Here is an 18,505-nt window from a genome sequence, read left to right on the forward strand (position 1 = left end):
GTTAATTCCTGAGTACATGAGCCAGGAGTAACCCCTGTGTACCGCCAGGTATGACCAAGAAAGCAATATATATATATATATATATTTTTAATGGGTCAATATTTATATTTCCATATCTGGATTTAAATTAGTTGGCTATATTATTTAATAATTGGCAGACTTTGTGGTCTAAATGAACCAGAAATTTCCCAGAGCTGAAAAATACTTCCCTATAGAAAAATATATGGCAGACACTAATATTGGCTACATTTTCAATTAATTTATATATTTGAAATATGTTGACCAGTACTGATAATATAAAGGTGAATAAGACTGTTTCATTGTACCCTGGTAGGGGAAAGTCTAGAGTTGGGTAGTAGTTACTAGAACACTATCACCAATGATGCTCTGAAGAAGGAAGTATCAGCTGATCCGCTGATGGCTGCCTGAGGTTGTGATAGTGACTTTGCCTTACAGTGCCATGACCAAATAGCATCCTTTCTCTGGCCATTCTCATGATGTACTTTCAGACTATGCTGAAGAATTCTTCCTAAATTTTATGCCTCTTAAATGTAAAATGACATTTGCTATTGTCAACATTATTGTTTCATACTGAAATTACCTATGAATTCCCATAAATAGTTTTGAGAATTTACGTTTAGATTGGTTGCCATTTCAGGAGTGTCACTTGAAAAGAGTGACAACACAAGTCCTGAGTATAAAAATAATGTAAAACTAAATAATGGAAAGCATTTTAGACAATGCTCAATAGGTTATGGAAAAGTAGTGCAGATAAAGCCTGATTTTCTTTAAAGTCTGATTTGTAAAGTATTTTTATGGCTTATTTTACATCTGACATTTTCTTTTCTGCTATATATTTTTCTAATACGATTTTCAAGAAAAATGGTGAACTGTCTTTTTATAAATAGGGTGCACACCCAGCAGAGCTGGTAGTTGGGTTCAGCATGCCAAGGACCTGAACCTGGTACTGAGGGCCTCTTCCAGCAGTGCTCAGCCTGGTAGTGTGAGCCTAATGGTTCAGTACACAGTCCTGGCCCTGCAGTGCTGTTCAGGCCTGGGAGTGCTTGGAGGCTACCAGTGAAGATTCATTTTTATTATATGAATTAAGGGGATATTAGTCTAATTGTTAAGCACTAGTACTTAAAAATCTCATAGATTAGTGGTGTTCATGTGTATCTAGTAGTGAACATGCTGTTGCTAGTGATTTGCTTTCAAATATATAATTTTACTTTAGTTTTATTTAGGGATGAATGTGTATGTTTGGAAAAGAAAGTCAGTGCTACTTAGCAATCATTCTTCTTACCCATGCTATCTACGCAGAACAGTTTCATAAAGTGAGTGCTGTTTCATACATCTAGGCCCTTAGGGGCCCATTTGGGACACCAAGGGTCGTACCTGGGTCTGCCTCATATAAGACAAAATGCCCTATGGATTTTACTATTGTTCCAGCCCTTCTTCTTTTAACTTTAGTCAGCATCATAGAAAGCGAGAGATGTTTGGGAGGGTTCTCCTTTTGTTTAAAGGCCATGTGTGGAGAATTTTAAGAAGGTGTATCACACAGCTCAGAGTGTGGACAATATGTGGAGAGGACAATGCTGAAGCAAAAGTGCAGTAACAAGCTCCTACTTGTAGTTTGGTACTCATAACTGAAGAGACTTAGGTTTGAATGCAGTTTATGCCACTGTCTTACGGTGTGACCCTTAGCAAATCATTTCCTTACACTAAGCTGTTGTCTCCATCAACTACAAATACCTAACATTTAGCATAACCAAGTCAGATCATATATATGAAAAGTAACAGAATGCCTAACGTGTAACTAGTGCCTAATAAAAGTTAATTTCCTTCCCAGTTGAGAGATTTTTTCCTTTTTATCTGTCTTTCTATAGCATTTATCTAGTCGGCAGAGTGTACAGCAAAGCACATCTCAGGTAAGCAACTTGTCCAGACTTCTGTCTTTTCCTTCAATTTGTATTTTAAGAGATCAGAACATTTGTACTTTGTAGTATATCATTGGTTTGACCTTTCTCCCTTGCCACAAAGAGTTTAGGCATATCTGGTAATAACCTCTAAACAGTTCTAGACTACATTGGTATGTCCTGCTCCCTTTGCCACTAGGAGCTTAGGTATATCAGTCACGCCCATCAAGGTGCTCCTGAACCACTCCCATTCCTTTGTCTATCCTTAATCACTTCTATGCTCCCTTTCCCAGCTAGTTAATTAGCTCTTCCCCTAATCAGACTGTTAATTTGTAAGGTCAGACCTTGCTAGCACAGTGAGCTTGTATTGTAAGTTAATATTGCCTTTCTCCTCTCCTCATGTCTTTTGAACAGTTTACTTTAGAATAATATTCTTTTTGTATGGACAAAGAAAGACAGTTGTTAATATGCTTTGGTAACCTGGGATTTAATTGGCTTCAAATATTATTCACTCCCGGGCATCTGTTTTCTCGACTTAAGCCTCAGCTGCCCTTACTTCCTAGCACCCCCAAAAGCAGGGTCCCGATGAGGGACGGGACGGACCCAGGGCAAGCGGTGAGTTATGTGCTACCCTGGCATCGAGATGGGCCTGGCCAAAGCGCCTAATCCTTAACTATATGTTAGGAGCTTGGTCATGGACATGTCATGTCATGATCCAAAAGCAACGACGAGACTAGGACCCTGCTAGGGATAGGAAAGACTAATCTGGCCTGAGCACTGTAGTCTGAGATCAGGATGACCCCAGGAGAGCAATTCTATAAGTTTAATGCATTTCTTGCTATGTCCATACAAAATGATTAATAATATGAATACTTATATGTTAGTTGGACAAGGAGAAGAGAAACACACCCATGGGATTCCGCTCTTGGGCAGGTGTCCTGCTGAAAGGGTATCTGTCCTAGAAGAAGCATCCCCTAAGGGATAGAACTTTACCCCCTATTGATTGTAACCACACCTATGTGTAAGCCCCAACTCCTCATTCTTAGGGATTTAACTAGGCTGGGAGAGTGGGCTGGGGGCCAGTCCCAGGGCCAGTTTCAGGGCCAGTCCCAGTGCGAGTCCCAGAGCGAGATCTGGAGAAGCTAGACCAAGATTCAGATCCAGAGGAGAAGGAGTATGAAGTAGCATGGGGGAGGAAGAAGCAGGAGGAGAATCAGAGGAGAATGGAGATGGGAATGGAATAAACTGCAACTGAGACCAACCAGCCTGGCTCCGTTCCTTCCTTCGCCTGCCTCATCATCGCCATCAACCTCCCCGGTGTGGTGCCCGCTTCCTTTTTCTTTTTTGTATTTTTACACAGTATTTAGGAAATGCAAATTTGTTTTTTTAAGAGATCACAACACATGCATTCAGGAAATGCATCTACTTCTTGATTTTATGGTATCTTTCATCTAAGAATTCCTGACCTACAGGCATATTTGTCCATTGTCTACTCTGCAATTTACAGAACAATTGAAAGAAAGTAGACTTAAGGCTAAAATAAAATCAGGGATAAAATTATAATGTTCTTTAAAATGGTAACTGTTTCCATAAAACAGTGCAGTCAAAGGTGTCATGGTCATGATAGTGTCTCTAAGAAATGACTTTAGAAAAGGATTTCATGGAGAATTTAGATATTAATGGTAAAATGGAGAAATTCTGCTCACTCAAATTTGGAATCACTGTTTCTCTATGTCCTTCACTCTGTTTGCTTCTTTCAGCTGCATATTTACCTATCTAAAACCAAGCATATTGACATAGCACCCTCTGGTAGCATAGAAAATATCTTTGTCTCCCTCTTAGATAAATGGTCTCTTAAGTGTATGGTAAGAGTTATTCATTCAGTGTTTATCTTACTTACGATGACTGTAACAAATAACTAAAATAGAAATCACTTTTTTTTTTAAACCTTCTTCATTAGGTAGATACAATGCGCCCACGTCATGGGGAAACTTGTCGGATGCCCGTACCACACCACTTCTTCCTCAACTTGAAGAGTTTCACCTACAATACCATTGGGGAAGATACTGATGTCTTTTTTTCCTTGTATGATATGAGGGAAGGCAAGCAGATCAGGTAAACGTTACCATAAGTCCTAATGAAATTGAGGTTATGTTAGGATGGTATAAACTTGTTCTTAGGTATTTTTGACCTTCAAAGCAGTAGATAACACATGGGAGGCATAAAATGACAGAGAAATCTTCTTTTATTTAGCTGTAAAATTTGCCTTAATTTGTAGTGTAACTTGATGTTATCTAAACCATAATATGTATGTGGCTATCTTTTTGTCCTATATCTATCTCCACATGGAATCTTAAATCCTAGATCTGACTATTGTCATATCAGTGAGAGAAAGAAATGCATGTATTTATTGTCAGGGAAAATGCAAAAGAAAAACATGAAACACAGAAAATTAACCAGAGAAGCCCAGTTCTAGCACACAGGAAGCCCTGGGTAATGTATTTGCTATACCTTGGAGAGAGGATTCAGATGAAAATAGTGTGCTTTCTAAGGACAGTCCCACCTTCTTAGCCCTATAAAAGGGAGACCAGATTCTGGGAATAAAGAACGTTGGCCTAATAATCATTCCTCTTTTCCTTGGATTGTAGTAAAGGTAGCAGAACGTGACTGACATGTAGTACACTATGTATCTTGGTGGAAGCAATGAGACTATGATTGAGACAGAGCAATGAGGCAACTTCAGCAGTGCTTCTCCCTTGAGAGCTAAGGAAGGGTGAAGGGGACTTCTCATGGCCAGCTAGACTCTAATGAGATAAAATTCAGAGCCAACTAGGAATTTTAGGGAGTTAAGGCACTTCTTTGTGCTGTCTTCTAGGTGGGAAAGAGAAAATGAATCTTGAATTGCTTCTGTATTTCCTGAAAACTTAGTATAATGAGTTCTTTTTAACCTTTTTTTTTTTTTTGGCTGTTTTACTTAAAATTTGAAAACAACTGTAAATATTTTTCCACTAGTTATCTGTGAAAAATTTTTAAATGAAAGTTTTATTAGAGTACAAAAGAAAAAGTTTATTTCCATGTTCTATGGTACCTCTGAATTTTTATCATCACTAGAAAAATTTAGGCATTGTGCTTTTCTGTGACATAGGAATAAAATGGTATGGTCATTGATCAGGTCATGTGGAATTTTCTTGTCACAGTAGTTCCCACTACGCATTTCTGTGCAAGTTGTTGTACAGAGGTAGTAGTGGCAGTAGTGGTGGCCGTGACAGCTGCTCACAGGCAAGACTTAAGACTTGGTCTCCATGGGTCTAGATTCTGCTGCTTTTGTTTCTGTTTTTTTTTTGTTTGTTTCTAGATCAAAGGATTGTAAGTTTTATTATTTACTTTGATGTTTAGAATAATTCTTTCTTCTAGCTAAATTTTGTGAGAAAATTCGATATATGAAACAGATAAAACTAGTGTTGAAGGGGAAAGAGAAATGTAAAACAGTATTTTTTTTTGATAGAGTTGCAGGAAATCTTTAGGTTATTTACAATCCATGTTAGATAACTATACCATCTTCCCATCACACAATAAAAATGTAACGTCCTTAATTGAAACTACCACCCCCACTTTCTTTAGTTTTAAGGGTGAACTAGTAAGGAGAATTTTTAAAAAATTTTATTTTAGTCACCATGACTTGCATTTCTTTTAATGATAGGGTTTCATGCAAATACTGTTCCAACCGCAGGCGTGTCTACTTCCTTCCACCATTCAGACCCCATTCCAGCTCCCTTGCCTACCTCTCAGAACTTTCCTGCCCATCATAGTAAGCTCAGTTCTGAATAACAGATTGTAGGTTCTGTTGTTTTGGGCCACTTGTTAATCCCTTACTATACTTATTTTTATACTACATATGAGAGCCATCATTTTCTGTCTCTTTTCTGGCTGACTTTGCTTAGCTTGATACCCTAAATCTAGGTTTTAACATGCACTTTCTTCTTTCCATAAATATTTATTTAAACCCTCAAATATTTTAGATTTTTGAACTGGTATTACCCATGCTCAATGCTAGATAGTTATGCTCTTATTGTGATAAGGTATTAAATTGGTCATTTCTCATCTGTGAGCAGTTGTCAGAAGTCACAAAATGTTAGAGGTGTATTACATCAGGTGCACAGTTTTGATTTAGATCGATACATACAATTGCTTTTTCTTCTTAAAATAAACCACTATATTTTCAAATATTGGTAGTTCAGTTTCAAATTTAATGGTGCTAATCTTTTTTTAAAAAAATTTTATTGTAATGGTGCTAATTTAATGTTCAGTGTTACTAGAATACTCTCACCTGTGTGCCAAAAGGCACATATGAGCAGGGGAAGAAGGCTAAAGAGAGACCATATATGCCACTACTTTCGGTTTCATTGGAATTCTATTGGCAAGCATATAACAGACTAAAATGAATGACATGTTACAAAGTTACATCATGCATCATGATCATTGTATCACTATCACTGTCATCCCCTGGTTCCTAGATTTACTTGAGCGGGCACCAGGGCACCAGTAACGTCTCTATTCCTCCCAGCCCTGAGATTTTTAGCAGCTTCTCCTTACTCGTCTTTCCCAATGATTAGAGGTTCTTTCAGGGTCAGGGGAATGAGACCTATTGTCATTGTTTTTGGCATATCGAATATGCCATGAGTAGCTTGCCAGGCTCTGCCTGTGCAGGCGGCATACTCTCGGTAGCTTGCCAGGCTCTCCGAGATATATATATATATGTATACATATACATATATACATACATACATATATATACATATATGTATATATTACTCTATGATTTGTTGCCTACTTATTTAAGGATAAAAATAAGATTAGGAATTTATAAAACTTGCTCTGGGCTGATCCCATGGATCCCTCTCCATTCCCTAACCACCAAAAAGGAAATTTATCCCCTGTCAATTGTGAAGTTCTGACCGAGGTCGGCAGGAGATGCCTGGAGCTTCCATCTTGGCCACCCCACTTTGTGTGTCCAGGAACGGCTCTTGGAGGGGGCACAGGGCTATGGTGAGGAAGGGCACCACACGGAGCTACCAGAGCTGTGCTCTTGCCACCCACACTTTCCGTGGGCCCAACTTTGACTGCCTCCACAGCGGGCTCCCTTCTGCCCCAGCAGGCCTGGATTTAGAGTGTCACTTCACTGGATGGGTCCCTTTACCAACGCATATGATTAGGGCCTAAAGCCAAGTACTAGTACCTAGCAACAGAACTCAGATCAAGCATCATGCATCATGATACTTTTTTTTTTAATGTAGGGTTACTGCTATTTATTCAGCCATTGATTAAGTTGATTGAATTGGGCACGAACTTCACATTACTTTTCTTAAATTTAAAACTTTTTTAATTGAATATCTATGAGATAGACCATTACAAAGCTGTTCATTATTGGGTTTCAGTCATACAGTGATCCAGCACCCATCGCTCCACTATTTTGCATCTCCCGCCATCAATGTCCCCTGTTTCCTTACCACCATCCCCCAGCCTCCCTCTATGGAAGCACTTTCCTTCTTCTCTCTCTCTCTCCTTTTCCTTTTATGCATTATGGTTTGCAATACAGGTGCTAAGAGATTATGGTGTTTGTTCAGGACAATCAGTATTTTTATTGGGACGGTAAGGCTAGAGTAGCTTTTCAGTTGGGTGGCCATTTTGGGGTATGGATGTGAATGCTGAAGCTTCCATAAATACAGGGAGGTGGGGGGGAGGTAACTCATCCCAACCCCAAGAAAGCCTGGAGATTTCAGTCACAAAACCCACATACCCAAATTTTTAGTAGTTTATATCTTGGTGAGGTCCATCCTGAGATGGTGGAGTCAGGCTGGGGGTATGGCGGTGATTTTGAATTATGGAAGCAAGCGGCTGCCAGGGGCTCTGCTTGTGTGGGCCCTATACTAACCTGTCCCCTCTGATTTGCCCCCGTCTGTTTAGTAATGTGCGGGTACGAGATTAACCTCAACTTTTGATTTATTTCAAGATTTATTTATGGGTCTCTGAAACAAGACCAGTAGTAGAGCTTACATGGTGGTGCTGGAGTTGGTTCATGGGGGTGACTGCCAGTGCTTCCAGGAGTATTGGGAAGTGGGGGGAGGTAGACCATCCAACTTCGAGAAAGTGTGGAGATTTCAGTCATAAAACCCACATACCCGAATTTTTAGTATATTTTGTCTTGTGAGATATATCCTGAGATAGTGGAGTCAGGCCAGGGGTATGGTAGCAATTTCGGATTGTGGAAGCCAGCGCCTGCCATGGGTTCTGCTTGGGCACACACCAGGCAAACCCACCCACCTCCAATTTATCCCGGTCTGTTCAGCCATGTGTGGATCCAAGATTAACTGCAGCTTTGAGATCTTTTAAGATTTATCTAATGGTCTCTGAAATAAGGCCAATAAGTGAGTTTGTATAGCTGAGCTGGAGATGGTTTGTAGGCATGGCTCCCACATACCTAACTTTTGGTCGTTTAATTTCTTTGTAAACTTGGCCCCAAGTTGTTGGGGTCCGGCCATAGGCACAGCGGCAATTTTGGGGTATCAGGAAGCCTGAAGGCACCATTAGGCTGCTGCTGCACTTTCTCTGCAGGTACAGGTTGACCTGCTGGTGGCACCATACCCTCATATCATGATAGTTATTGACTGATGATTATTAGGTGTTTTTACAGGAGGGAAGAACCTGACGCAGGCTTGGTAACTCTTGTTTATTTTTGTGTGTGTGAGCATAACCTTAAATATTTTGCCTTGAAATGTAGATATCCAATTGAGACCTTCCCCCTGAGCTTTAGGTCCCGATTTCTTTTTTCCTATCAAACTTGCCTTTGAACAGCCCTTAGACATACTTTTAAAAGTTTTTCTTTCTGAGTGTTTTATAAACATTGAATGTTTATGTATTTTTGAGATACGGTGTTACCATATCTTACTACCACCAAAGTGGAAATATCTTTTCATCACATTCCATTGAGTTTTTTTTTTTAGCACCTTCCCCATCCCATCTTGGTAACCTCATTTCTGTGGTCATAGTCTGTGGGTTTGTTTTCATTTGATATTGTTTTCCCTTGCTTTGTTTCTTTTTATAACACAGCATATGAGAGAGATTATCTGGTATTTGTCTTTCTCTTCTGATCTCCTTTGCTTATCATGTACATTCATGAGCAAAAGGCAAGATTCTTATCTTTTCTAATAGTTGTAGTCGTAGAGTAGTATTCCCTGTATATATGTAGCATATCTTTTTCTTTTCTTAAATTTTCTAGTTCAAATTTTTTTTTGGGGGGGTCACACCTGGCAATGCACAGAGATTAATCCTCGCTCTGCACTCAGGAATCACCCCTGGCGGTGCTCAGAGGACCATATGGGATGCTGGGAATCGAACCTGGGTTGGCTGCGTGCAAGGCAAACACCCTACCCACTGTACTATTGCTCCAGCCCCCAAATTCATAAAAAATTATTTTAGGTTATGTAGTTTGCAATATTGTTAATGATAGGGTTTTATGCATAACATCAGTTTCTGTTGCCTTTTGTCTACTCATCTGTCCTTGGGCAATGTGTTGTTTCTGTTTCTTGATTACTGTAGATAGTGCTACAACAAATATAGGGATACATATATCTTTCAAAATTAGTGGCTTTTTTTTTTCTTTCAGTAAATACATAGAATTAGAATTATTGGATAATGTTCTATTCTGATAGTTATATTTTTAATTTTTTTGAGAAATCATAATAGTATTTTCCATAGATGCTGAATCAGTTTACATGCCTGTGAACAGTGAATTGTGGGTTTATTTTTCTCTGCTCTTCCCACCTACACTTACTACTTCTGACTGATAGAATAAATGCCAGCTCATTGATATGAGGTAATATTGATTTTGCATTTCCTGATAATAAGTGATAAGGAATGGTATTTTTAATAAAGCATATTTATTTCAAAATTGTTTTTATGTTTTTAAATTAGGCACCATGATTTCCAAAACTAATCAGTAATAGTTTTGCACCACTGAATTGTCTAGTGTTTTGATACTAGCCTACTGGCCATTGGTATATCTTCTCTTTTTTTTTTTAAATTAAAAAATTTTTTAAAAAATAGTTTATTTTTAATTAGTGAGTCAACGTGAGGGTACAGTTACAGATTTATACATTTTTGTGCTCATGTTTCCCCCATACAAAGTTCGATAACCCATCCCTTCACCAGTGCCCATTCTCTACCACCAGTAAACCCAACATCCCTCCCACCCTCCCCAGTCCCGTCTCCCCCCACCCCACACTGCCACTGGCAGGGTATTCCCTTTTGTTCTCTCTCTCTGATTAGGTGTTGTGGTTTGCAATAATGTTTTGTTTTTGGACTACACCCAGTAGTGCTCAGGACTTACTCCTGGCTCTGCACCCAGGAACCACTCTGGTAGGCCTGGGGAAACATGTGGAATGCCAGAGATTGAACCAAATCAGCTGCATGTAAGGCAAGGGCTCTACGTGATGTACTACCTCTCTGGATCCCTTACTTTCCATTTGAACTTGCTGTGTACAAAGCAAGTGCTTACCACTCTCCTGTCACTCTGGCCCAGTATATCTTCTTCTTTTTTTAAAAAAATTTTTATTAGTGAATCACCGTGAGGTGCAGTTACAGACTTACAAACTTTAGTGCTTGCATTTCAGTCATACAGTGATTGAATACCCATTCTTCCACCAGTGCCCATTCTCCACCACCAATGATCCCAGTATCCCTCCCACCATCCCCCCACCCCACCCTGCCTCTGTGGCAGGACATTCCCTTTTGTTCTCTCTCTCATTATGGCACTTAGGCCTGGCCCATTTCGATGCCAGGGTAGCTCACCACTTGCCCTGGGTTCATCCAGTTTCTCCTCGGAACCCTGCTTTTGGGGATCTAAGAAGTAAGGGCAACTGAGATTTATCAAGAGAGCAGATGTGCAGGGGGTAATATTATCTGGAGTCAATTAACTCCCAAGTTACAAACTTTTCTTTTTTAACTGTCTTCTTGTGTCCATACAAAAGGCAATTGCTCGGAAGTAACTAACCATGCAAAGGACACTAAGGATAAGAGAAAAACAGTATTTACAAGTCAATAGAATCTCATCAGGAGGCAAAGGTAATTGACAGGTTGGGGGAGCGATCAACAAACCCAGGCTCCCTGAGGCCAGGGAGGAAGAGCAAACCAATGTTATCCTACATCCAGGGAATAATAAGGACATTGTAAAGTAGCATCATAAAAGATGGTCTTTGTTCTCTGATCTTACTGCTAATCCTCTTAACTTATTCATAGCTTCTAATGCATATGTTTTTTCATTTTAACCTTTATCTTGCTAAATATTCTTGCTGTGGTGTTAATCTCAAATTATCACATCACTTCATCATCAAAAAGTTACTGATGAAGAGTGGTCTTTGTTTTGTTTTGTTTTTTTTGGAACATCTAATCAGTGCTCAGGGTTCTAGGGCCACTTCAAGCAACACTGGGCTGGTTGGCTCAGTGCTAGGGTCTGAGAATGTGATGTTGCTTGGGTCATGTGCTGGAGACCATCAGGATCACCCTGTGGTACTTGGAGTCCTCCAGGCAAACAGCCAATGATGCTTAGTCATGTCATTCCAAACATGTGCTCTAACCCCTAGACTCTCTTCCAGCCCCAAGCAGCATCCAAGCTATATAAGGTTATTGTGATACACTTAATGTTCTCAATGTTATCAATCTCAAAATGCCAGCTGCAACTATGTAAATTATGTCTGATTTGGACTGACTCTGGAAAATGTTAGCAGCATTATAATTGGTATATTATGGGTTACTAGTTTTTCCTCTCAAAAAAGTAGTAACATTGTTATGTCATCATTCAAATCCAAAATATTCAGCCTGACTTTCTCAATATTCACTAAAGTATGTTCTTATTCTTGGAGTCATGTATTTAGTGATCTCTAAACTAGTGAGCTAGTCTCTACATCATACATCAGATCATAAGCTCCAAGAAGACACACGGATAATATACTTGCTCTTCTCTATCCCTAGCAGCATTAGAATTGGTATATTATAGGTGATCCAATGCTTAGTAGATACTTAAAATTGGATTACAAAACTGAGATTACCAAGCAATGAGGAGATGGGTGAGTGAGATGAAGAAGTGGACTAAAAGTCACATAATGTGGAGGGTCTTAGGTATATTGGTGGTAGTGAGGTATAGTAACTATACATAAAAACCATAAACATTAATACTGTTGTAACCATGTTACCTAAACTGTAATAAAATTAAACATTAAAAAAAATAAGTTAAGCTTGGGAAGAATTCTCAAATGACTGGAGTGCATGCCTTGCACGTGCAAAGACCCTGAATATCAGCACCTCATGTCCCCCTGAGCATCTGTAGAAATTGCCCTGGAGATACCCATGCCCCCAACTCCGCCCCCACCCCAGTACTGCCAAGTATGTCCATGGTGTCCCGTAGCAGTGCTTGGTGCTGAAAAACATCATAAATTAGAGAACAGTTATGAAATATCACTGTACTCAAGCATTGAACATCTGGCTCAGTTAGCCAAGTATCAGAAGAAAAGTCCCTTAATTCCCTCAGCATTGCTTAATGAAAAAAAATTAATTTAAAATATGCAAATAATTAACAAATTCTGGCTCTATATCTTCAGGAAAATACAAATCTAAACCACAGTGAAATACCACTTCATATCCATTAGGCACATAATAACCATTTACATAATAAGTGTTTATAAAGATATGTGACTATATCAACCTTTATATAATGTAGGTGTGAAAATATGTTTTGCATTTACATTTTACAGTGTAAAATGGTAGGTATCTCGTACAATAATTAGATAGTTTCTTAAGAAGTTAAGCAAAAAGTTGCCATATAACTTAGACCATCAGATATATCCCAATAGATAAGAAAAAATAAGTTTACACAGAAGCTGCACATGAATATTTCTGTAGTTGATAGTAGCCAAATATTGCTCACTGTGGTCAGATGGTAAAAACAGGGCATATGCCTTGTACACAAAGATGGTAAAAATAGGTAAAAACGGCCAACTCAGTTCCTGGCATTACATATGATCTCTTGAGCCTCTCCCATAAAAAAGTGGTCCCTGAGCACAGAGCCAAAAGAAAGCCCTGGACATTTCCAGATGTGGCCAAAACCAAACCAAAACAAAAAAGGGTTAAAACTTTTTAAACATTTTAAAACTAGGGTCTCTCTGACCAGGTATCACAAGGCTGAAATCAGTGGTCTGGTCTGAAAGTTCTAGGGAAATTTTTGCTTTCATGTTCTTTGGTTGTTGTAGGTAAGATTCATTTTCTTATAGTTGTGAATCTGGGTACCTATGTCTTTGCTTTCTCACAGCTGGGAGCTGCTCTTAGTTCCTAAAGGCCACCTGTTTTCTTTGCTATACAGATTCCTCTATCTTCTGGTCTGCAACACTCTATGAATGCTTCTCATTCTTTGAATCTGAGATTTCCCTTTCTGAAGGGAAAGAGAAAGAAGAGAAAATTCTTTGAAAGGGAAAATTCTGCACTTTTTAATGACTCATGGGACAAGGTCAGACTCACCTGGATAGTCTCCCTGCTTTACCATGCCATAAAACATATAACTCAAGAGTGAAAAACACATACTATATTTGTAATCCCAAGGGCTATGTAATTCCAGGATTGGGAGGAAATTTGGAGCATCATTTTAGAATTCTGCCTACAACAGGGACAATTTCTGTATACACATATTCTATATGTGAAATATGTAAATAAAGATACATTTTTTAGAGAAAACAGTAATTTTAAAATTAAATATTACAAGGACTGGAGTGATAGCACAGCAGGTAGGGCATTTGCCTTGCATGTGGCCAACCGGGGTTTGATATTTCAAAGTAGGAAAAATCATATATGTTTATTTGTATGATACATGTGTATTAAAATCTTTAGGAGCCGAAAAGAGAGTACATGGGTTAAGGTACTTTCCAGGCATGCAGCTGATCCTGGTTTAGTCCACAATATTAAATGTGGATCCCCCAAATACCACCAAGAATGACCCGAGAACATCACTGAGTGAGGGCCCAAAACAAAAAGTATTTGTTTATTGGGGGTCATACCTGATGATACATGGGACTTGCTTGCTCCTGGCTCTGTGCTCAGGAATCACTTCTGGTGGGCTCAAAGGACCATATGGGGTGCTGGGAATCGGACTCACGTTGGTCACATGCAAAGCAAGTGTCCTGCTCACTACACTTTGCTCCAGCACCCCACTTTAGTAATTCTTTAAAGACAGTATTTAAAAAGAATTCCTGAAATAATATATTTGAAGTTTTATATTTGTAAAAGAAGCTAGCAGTAGTCTAAAAGTTAAAAAAAATTATAGAAAATATGACAAATATTGGCCTTGCTATGCAAATAAAAAATAATAAGCCAGAAAATCTAAAATGTATGTATTTTCCCTACAAATAATCACATTGACAGTGTGAAATAAACATCTGCTTTGCTTTTGAGTAAAAGGCCATAAATGACCAGAATTTTACATGTGTCATATTTTACTAATATCGCAGAATCCTCTTCTAAATGGAACTTACTGTCTTTGTTAAAAATAATTCTGTTAATATATTGGTTGTGATGTGTAACCATTATCTTAATCTAATATCACATAATCACTTTCTCAAAAATAACAAAGAATCTACTATTACAATAGAATTTTCATTATGATCTATATTTGCTTCTGTAAATGCACTTACCCCTTATATTATGTGAATTTCCTTACACACAAGAGACATATTATTGTATAACTTACTTTATGTGCACTAATTATGTGTCTGTTAATATGCCTGGTTTTCTCACTGGCCCTCTACAAATTTAGCAGAGTGCTCTAAAGCCTCAGGGTACCAGCAATTGATTTCATCATTCATCTCTTTTTCCCTATGGAATCTTTTCTGTGCCAGGTTTTTATGCCAGGTTTTAGAAATATAAAATTGCCCTAAAAACCACTGTCGATTATCATATGAAAACACTTAACGTTAACTAGCTTTTCATTGTGCAAAGCATATTGTTCAAAATAAGCTTAGAAGCCTCATTTCTTGTGGAGCTGAACAATTGTACAGTGGGTAGGGTATTTGCCTTGCATGTGGCCCACCCGAGTTAGATCCCTAGGACCCTACATAGCCCCCACAAGCCTGCTATGAGTGATCCCTGAGCACATAGCCAGGAGTTAACACTAGTATTTCTGGGTGTAACCCCAAAACAAAACAAAAAGCCTCATTTCTTATTAATCTTAGAGTTAGTATTCAAAATACCATTGTGGAGAATAAACTTTTCCTTGAAAATCAGCAGCTACTGTAATTGAACTAGAGGAGACTCTTTCTTAGAGTTAAGCATTCTACCCAAATGATAAAATCTGCCTCTGTGGAAATCTTAGGAGCCTGTGGAGAGAAATATTCTTTTTAAATGATGGGTGAGAAAATTTTTAATTAGTTTTACTTCCCTCTGCGATTGAGGTCTCATATCTTATAATATAACTGAAGCATATCTTCAAAGAGCTCGGGCATTCAGTAATGAACTTGCAGTTTAGTCTCATCCTTATACTCAACTTATATTTAACTTGGTCTGGGACATAGATGTTAACTTACTATCCACAATTTTTATTTTCAGTGAGTCTCAGCAAAAGGATGATTGATCATATAGTGACTCTAATAATAATCATTATTATTTTCTTTTCTGATGTTGCTCAGTAGTCTGTCATTATTAAAATCCGTATCTTGGCCAGAAATGGCAAAAGCCTAAAGAAATTTAAAAACCAACTCCCACACAAAGTATAGTGTCTATGCCCTATGGAGGGAAAACTCAACATATTAAGTGAATTAATGTATATCTTGGTGTCTTAAAAGTTTTCTCAATAATATTCTTACATAACACAAAATAGTATGAATGATAGTATAATTTAAACTAAGGATATGTATTGTTTCAGTGTCCATATCATTCCAACATGTTTCTAAATATATGCCCAATACAGATACTGTTTAGAAACATTAGGATGAAAGTCTGATGGCATAGTCAAAATAAAACTATCTTCAGATTTAAAAAAGCTAGGTTTAATCACCAGTCACAATATATATGTAAAAGGAAAGTCAGAAATTTCCTCCTCAGTATGTTTTTATTTTTATTTATGTTCTTATTCTGTATTTCAGGATGGAGGAAAAATTAATGCACTTAACTACATAAAGTATAGATAAAAGCAGTAAAATAAAAGAAGTCTTCTAAAAAATTCTTTGTGTACAGTAAACTTACCTTTTGTCTAGAAAATAGCCCACAGTATAAAATAGGATAGAATTACTTAATATTTCTAACAAAGTACAAAAACAACAGCAACCCTAAACCCTTTACCTCCAGAGGTGAGACCACCCATCAGACATTGATTCAGGATGGAAAGTGCCACCCCACATATGCCCCAAACTGGTACATACCAGGCAAATTCAAAATTTGTCCAGCAGCTATAAAGATCAGCTTGTTGAACAGCTGCTATTTGGAACATGTGACCACAAACTCTAGCTACTGCACAAGTTATTTGGACTGTGGTACCATATAAATTGTCAAACAGCTGTATTATAGACCTTGGACCACATCCTTAGAGCAGGTAGACCCTTGTGCTATTATAGATATAGTACATTAGTCCTATAAATACTCTGTTGTCATCCAGGTACACATAACTCAGAGCCACAGCTACAAATTCATTCTTTGAGGCGTGGAATCATTCCTCGCAGATATTTTTGGGAATCAGAAATCAGTTGAATCACAGGAACCAGCCTGATATTGCAAATGGGAACACCAGATTTCTGCTTAGGCCAGCTGGAATTTGGAGCTTCATCCTTAGCTCCTATGAAACACTGGGGATAATGAAAAAATGAAGGAATTAAGCCACCTCAACAGATGCAGATAGGCGGCCAGTAAAGTCCTAAACCACATCAGAACTTTCTAAATGGCCCGAGGTTGACTTCAAAACAACATTTCTCTTGATGTTCACTGAACTGATAAGACCATTAAAATCAATAAAGTCGAAGAAAGATTGAACCTTCCAAAATGAAAGCGCTCATTCAAACATAAAGTTGAATACAGTAGAAGGACACAGCATTGGAAGTAAATCAGAATCAAAAATCAAATCAGTAACTTCAAAGACAAGGCACAGAACATTATCAGTAAAATTGAGGTGATAGGAAATTTTTTAAATGAAGGAAATATGAGATATAATTGACAATAGAAAGAGGAACAACCTCTATATCATATGATTTCCAGAAGGAGATGAAAGAGGTAAAGAATAAGATATTTGATGAAAGAAATAAAAGCTGAGAAGTTCTCCAGTCTGAGGAGAGAGACCTGTGCACTGACCCAAGAGACCAAAAGTGTGTCAAACAAAATACACCCAAATAGAACAACAAACCAAAATGGCGGTAACCAGAGGCAAGGAAGAAGCAAAGTCTCACATACAAGGGAAGCACTATTATATTCAGATCAGATTTGTCAAGTGTAATAACTATACAGACAATATTTAAACTACTGGATAAAAAGAACCTCTATTTATGCCAGAGCAATAGTACAGTGGGTAAGGTGCTTGTCTTAAATGTGCCAGCCTGAGTTTGATTCCTGGTTCCACTTATGATCCCCAAGCCCTGCCAGGAATGATTCCTGAGCACAGAGCCAAGAGTAAGCCCTGAGCACCCTGGGTATGTCCCTAAAGCCAAACAAAACAAAAAAAGAGAACTGCTAAGAATCCTCTGTCCTGCAAGGCTGTCACTGAGGGAGTAACAAAAAAAAATTCTGTGAGAAGCAATAGATGAGGGTATTGCATCTAAACCAGTTCTACCGGAATACTGAAAGGCCTTTTGGGGTGGGGATGAGCCTGGAGGGGGGTTGTTTGGACCACACATAACAGTTCTCAGCATTCCTGGCTCTGCACTCAGGGATAACTCCTAGAGGGGGCTCAGGGACCATATGGGATCCTGGGGATCAAGTCCAGGTCAGCTGTGTGCAAAGTATCACCTTACCAGCTGTGCTATTGCTCTGGCCCTGAATGATTTTTAATGAAAAGAAAATTTCAGATGGCAAATACAACTGAAATTTTTGTAGAAAAATATGGCAGTAGATTAATTTATATCAGTAATTTCTCTAAATGTCAATGTATTGACTTCCTCTATCAGAAGGCAGAATGGGTGATTGACCAGGAAACAAAATTCAGCCTTCTGTTGCTTGCAAGAGACATGCATACTGGAAATCTCACCATAAACACAGGCTTAGAGTAAATGTTGGAAAACAATTATAAACTCTAATGGTAGAATTTTTAATTGGTTATACTTGTATCAGGTATATAGCATTCAACCTAAAGAAAGTATAAAGAGATTGAGATGGACATTACATACAGGCTAAGGGATCAGTAGATCAAGAGGCATTAACTCTGATAAACGTCAGTATACCAAATGAAGAGGCAGCAAAGTTTAAACTCAACCAGTCTTCATTTATAGTTTTATATACATATAATTGTATATATGTACTTATATATGATAGCATATATACGATACATACATACATATGCACACACATATAGCAAC

At 38.2% G+C, this 18,505-nt stretch overlaps 1 protein-coding gene across 5 annotated transcripts in view; it reads left to right on the forward strand.

The window, feature by feature from the left end:
* DOCK3 (dedicator of cytokinesis 3) overlaps positions 1-18,505 on the forward strand; it is a 440,374-nt gene that overhangs the window by 184,106 nt on the left and 237,763 nt on the right. For all 5 annotated transcript variants that reach the window (XM_055135368.1, XM_055135371.1, XM_055135372.1 and 2 more), the window contains exons 8-9: positions 1,887-1,928; positions 3,877-4,031. In XM_055135368.1, the coding sequence (XP_054991343.1) occupies positions 1,887-1,928; positions 3,877-4,031 (197 nt within the window). The remainder of the gene's footprint in view (positions 1-1,886; positions 1,929-3,876; positions 4,032-18,505) is intronic.

The sequence above is a fragment of the Sorex araneus genome, chromosome 4 (assembly GCF_027595985.1).
Source record: "Sorex araneus isolate mSorAra2 chromosome 4, mSorAra2.pri, whole genome shotgun sequence".
NCBI classification, from domain to species: Eukaryota; Metazoa; Chordata; class Mammalia; order Eulipotyphla; family Soricidae; genus Sorex; species Sorex araneus.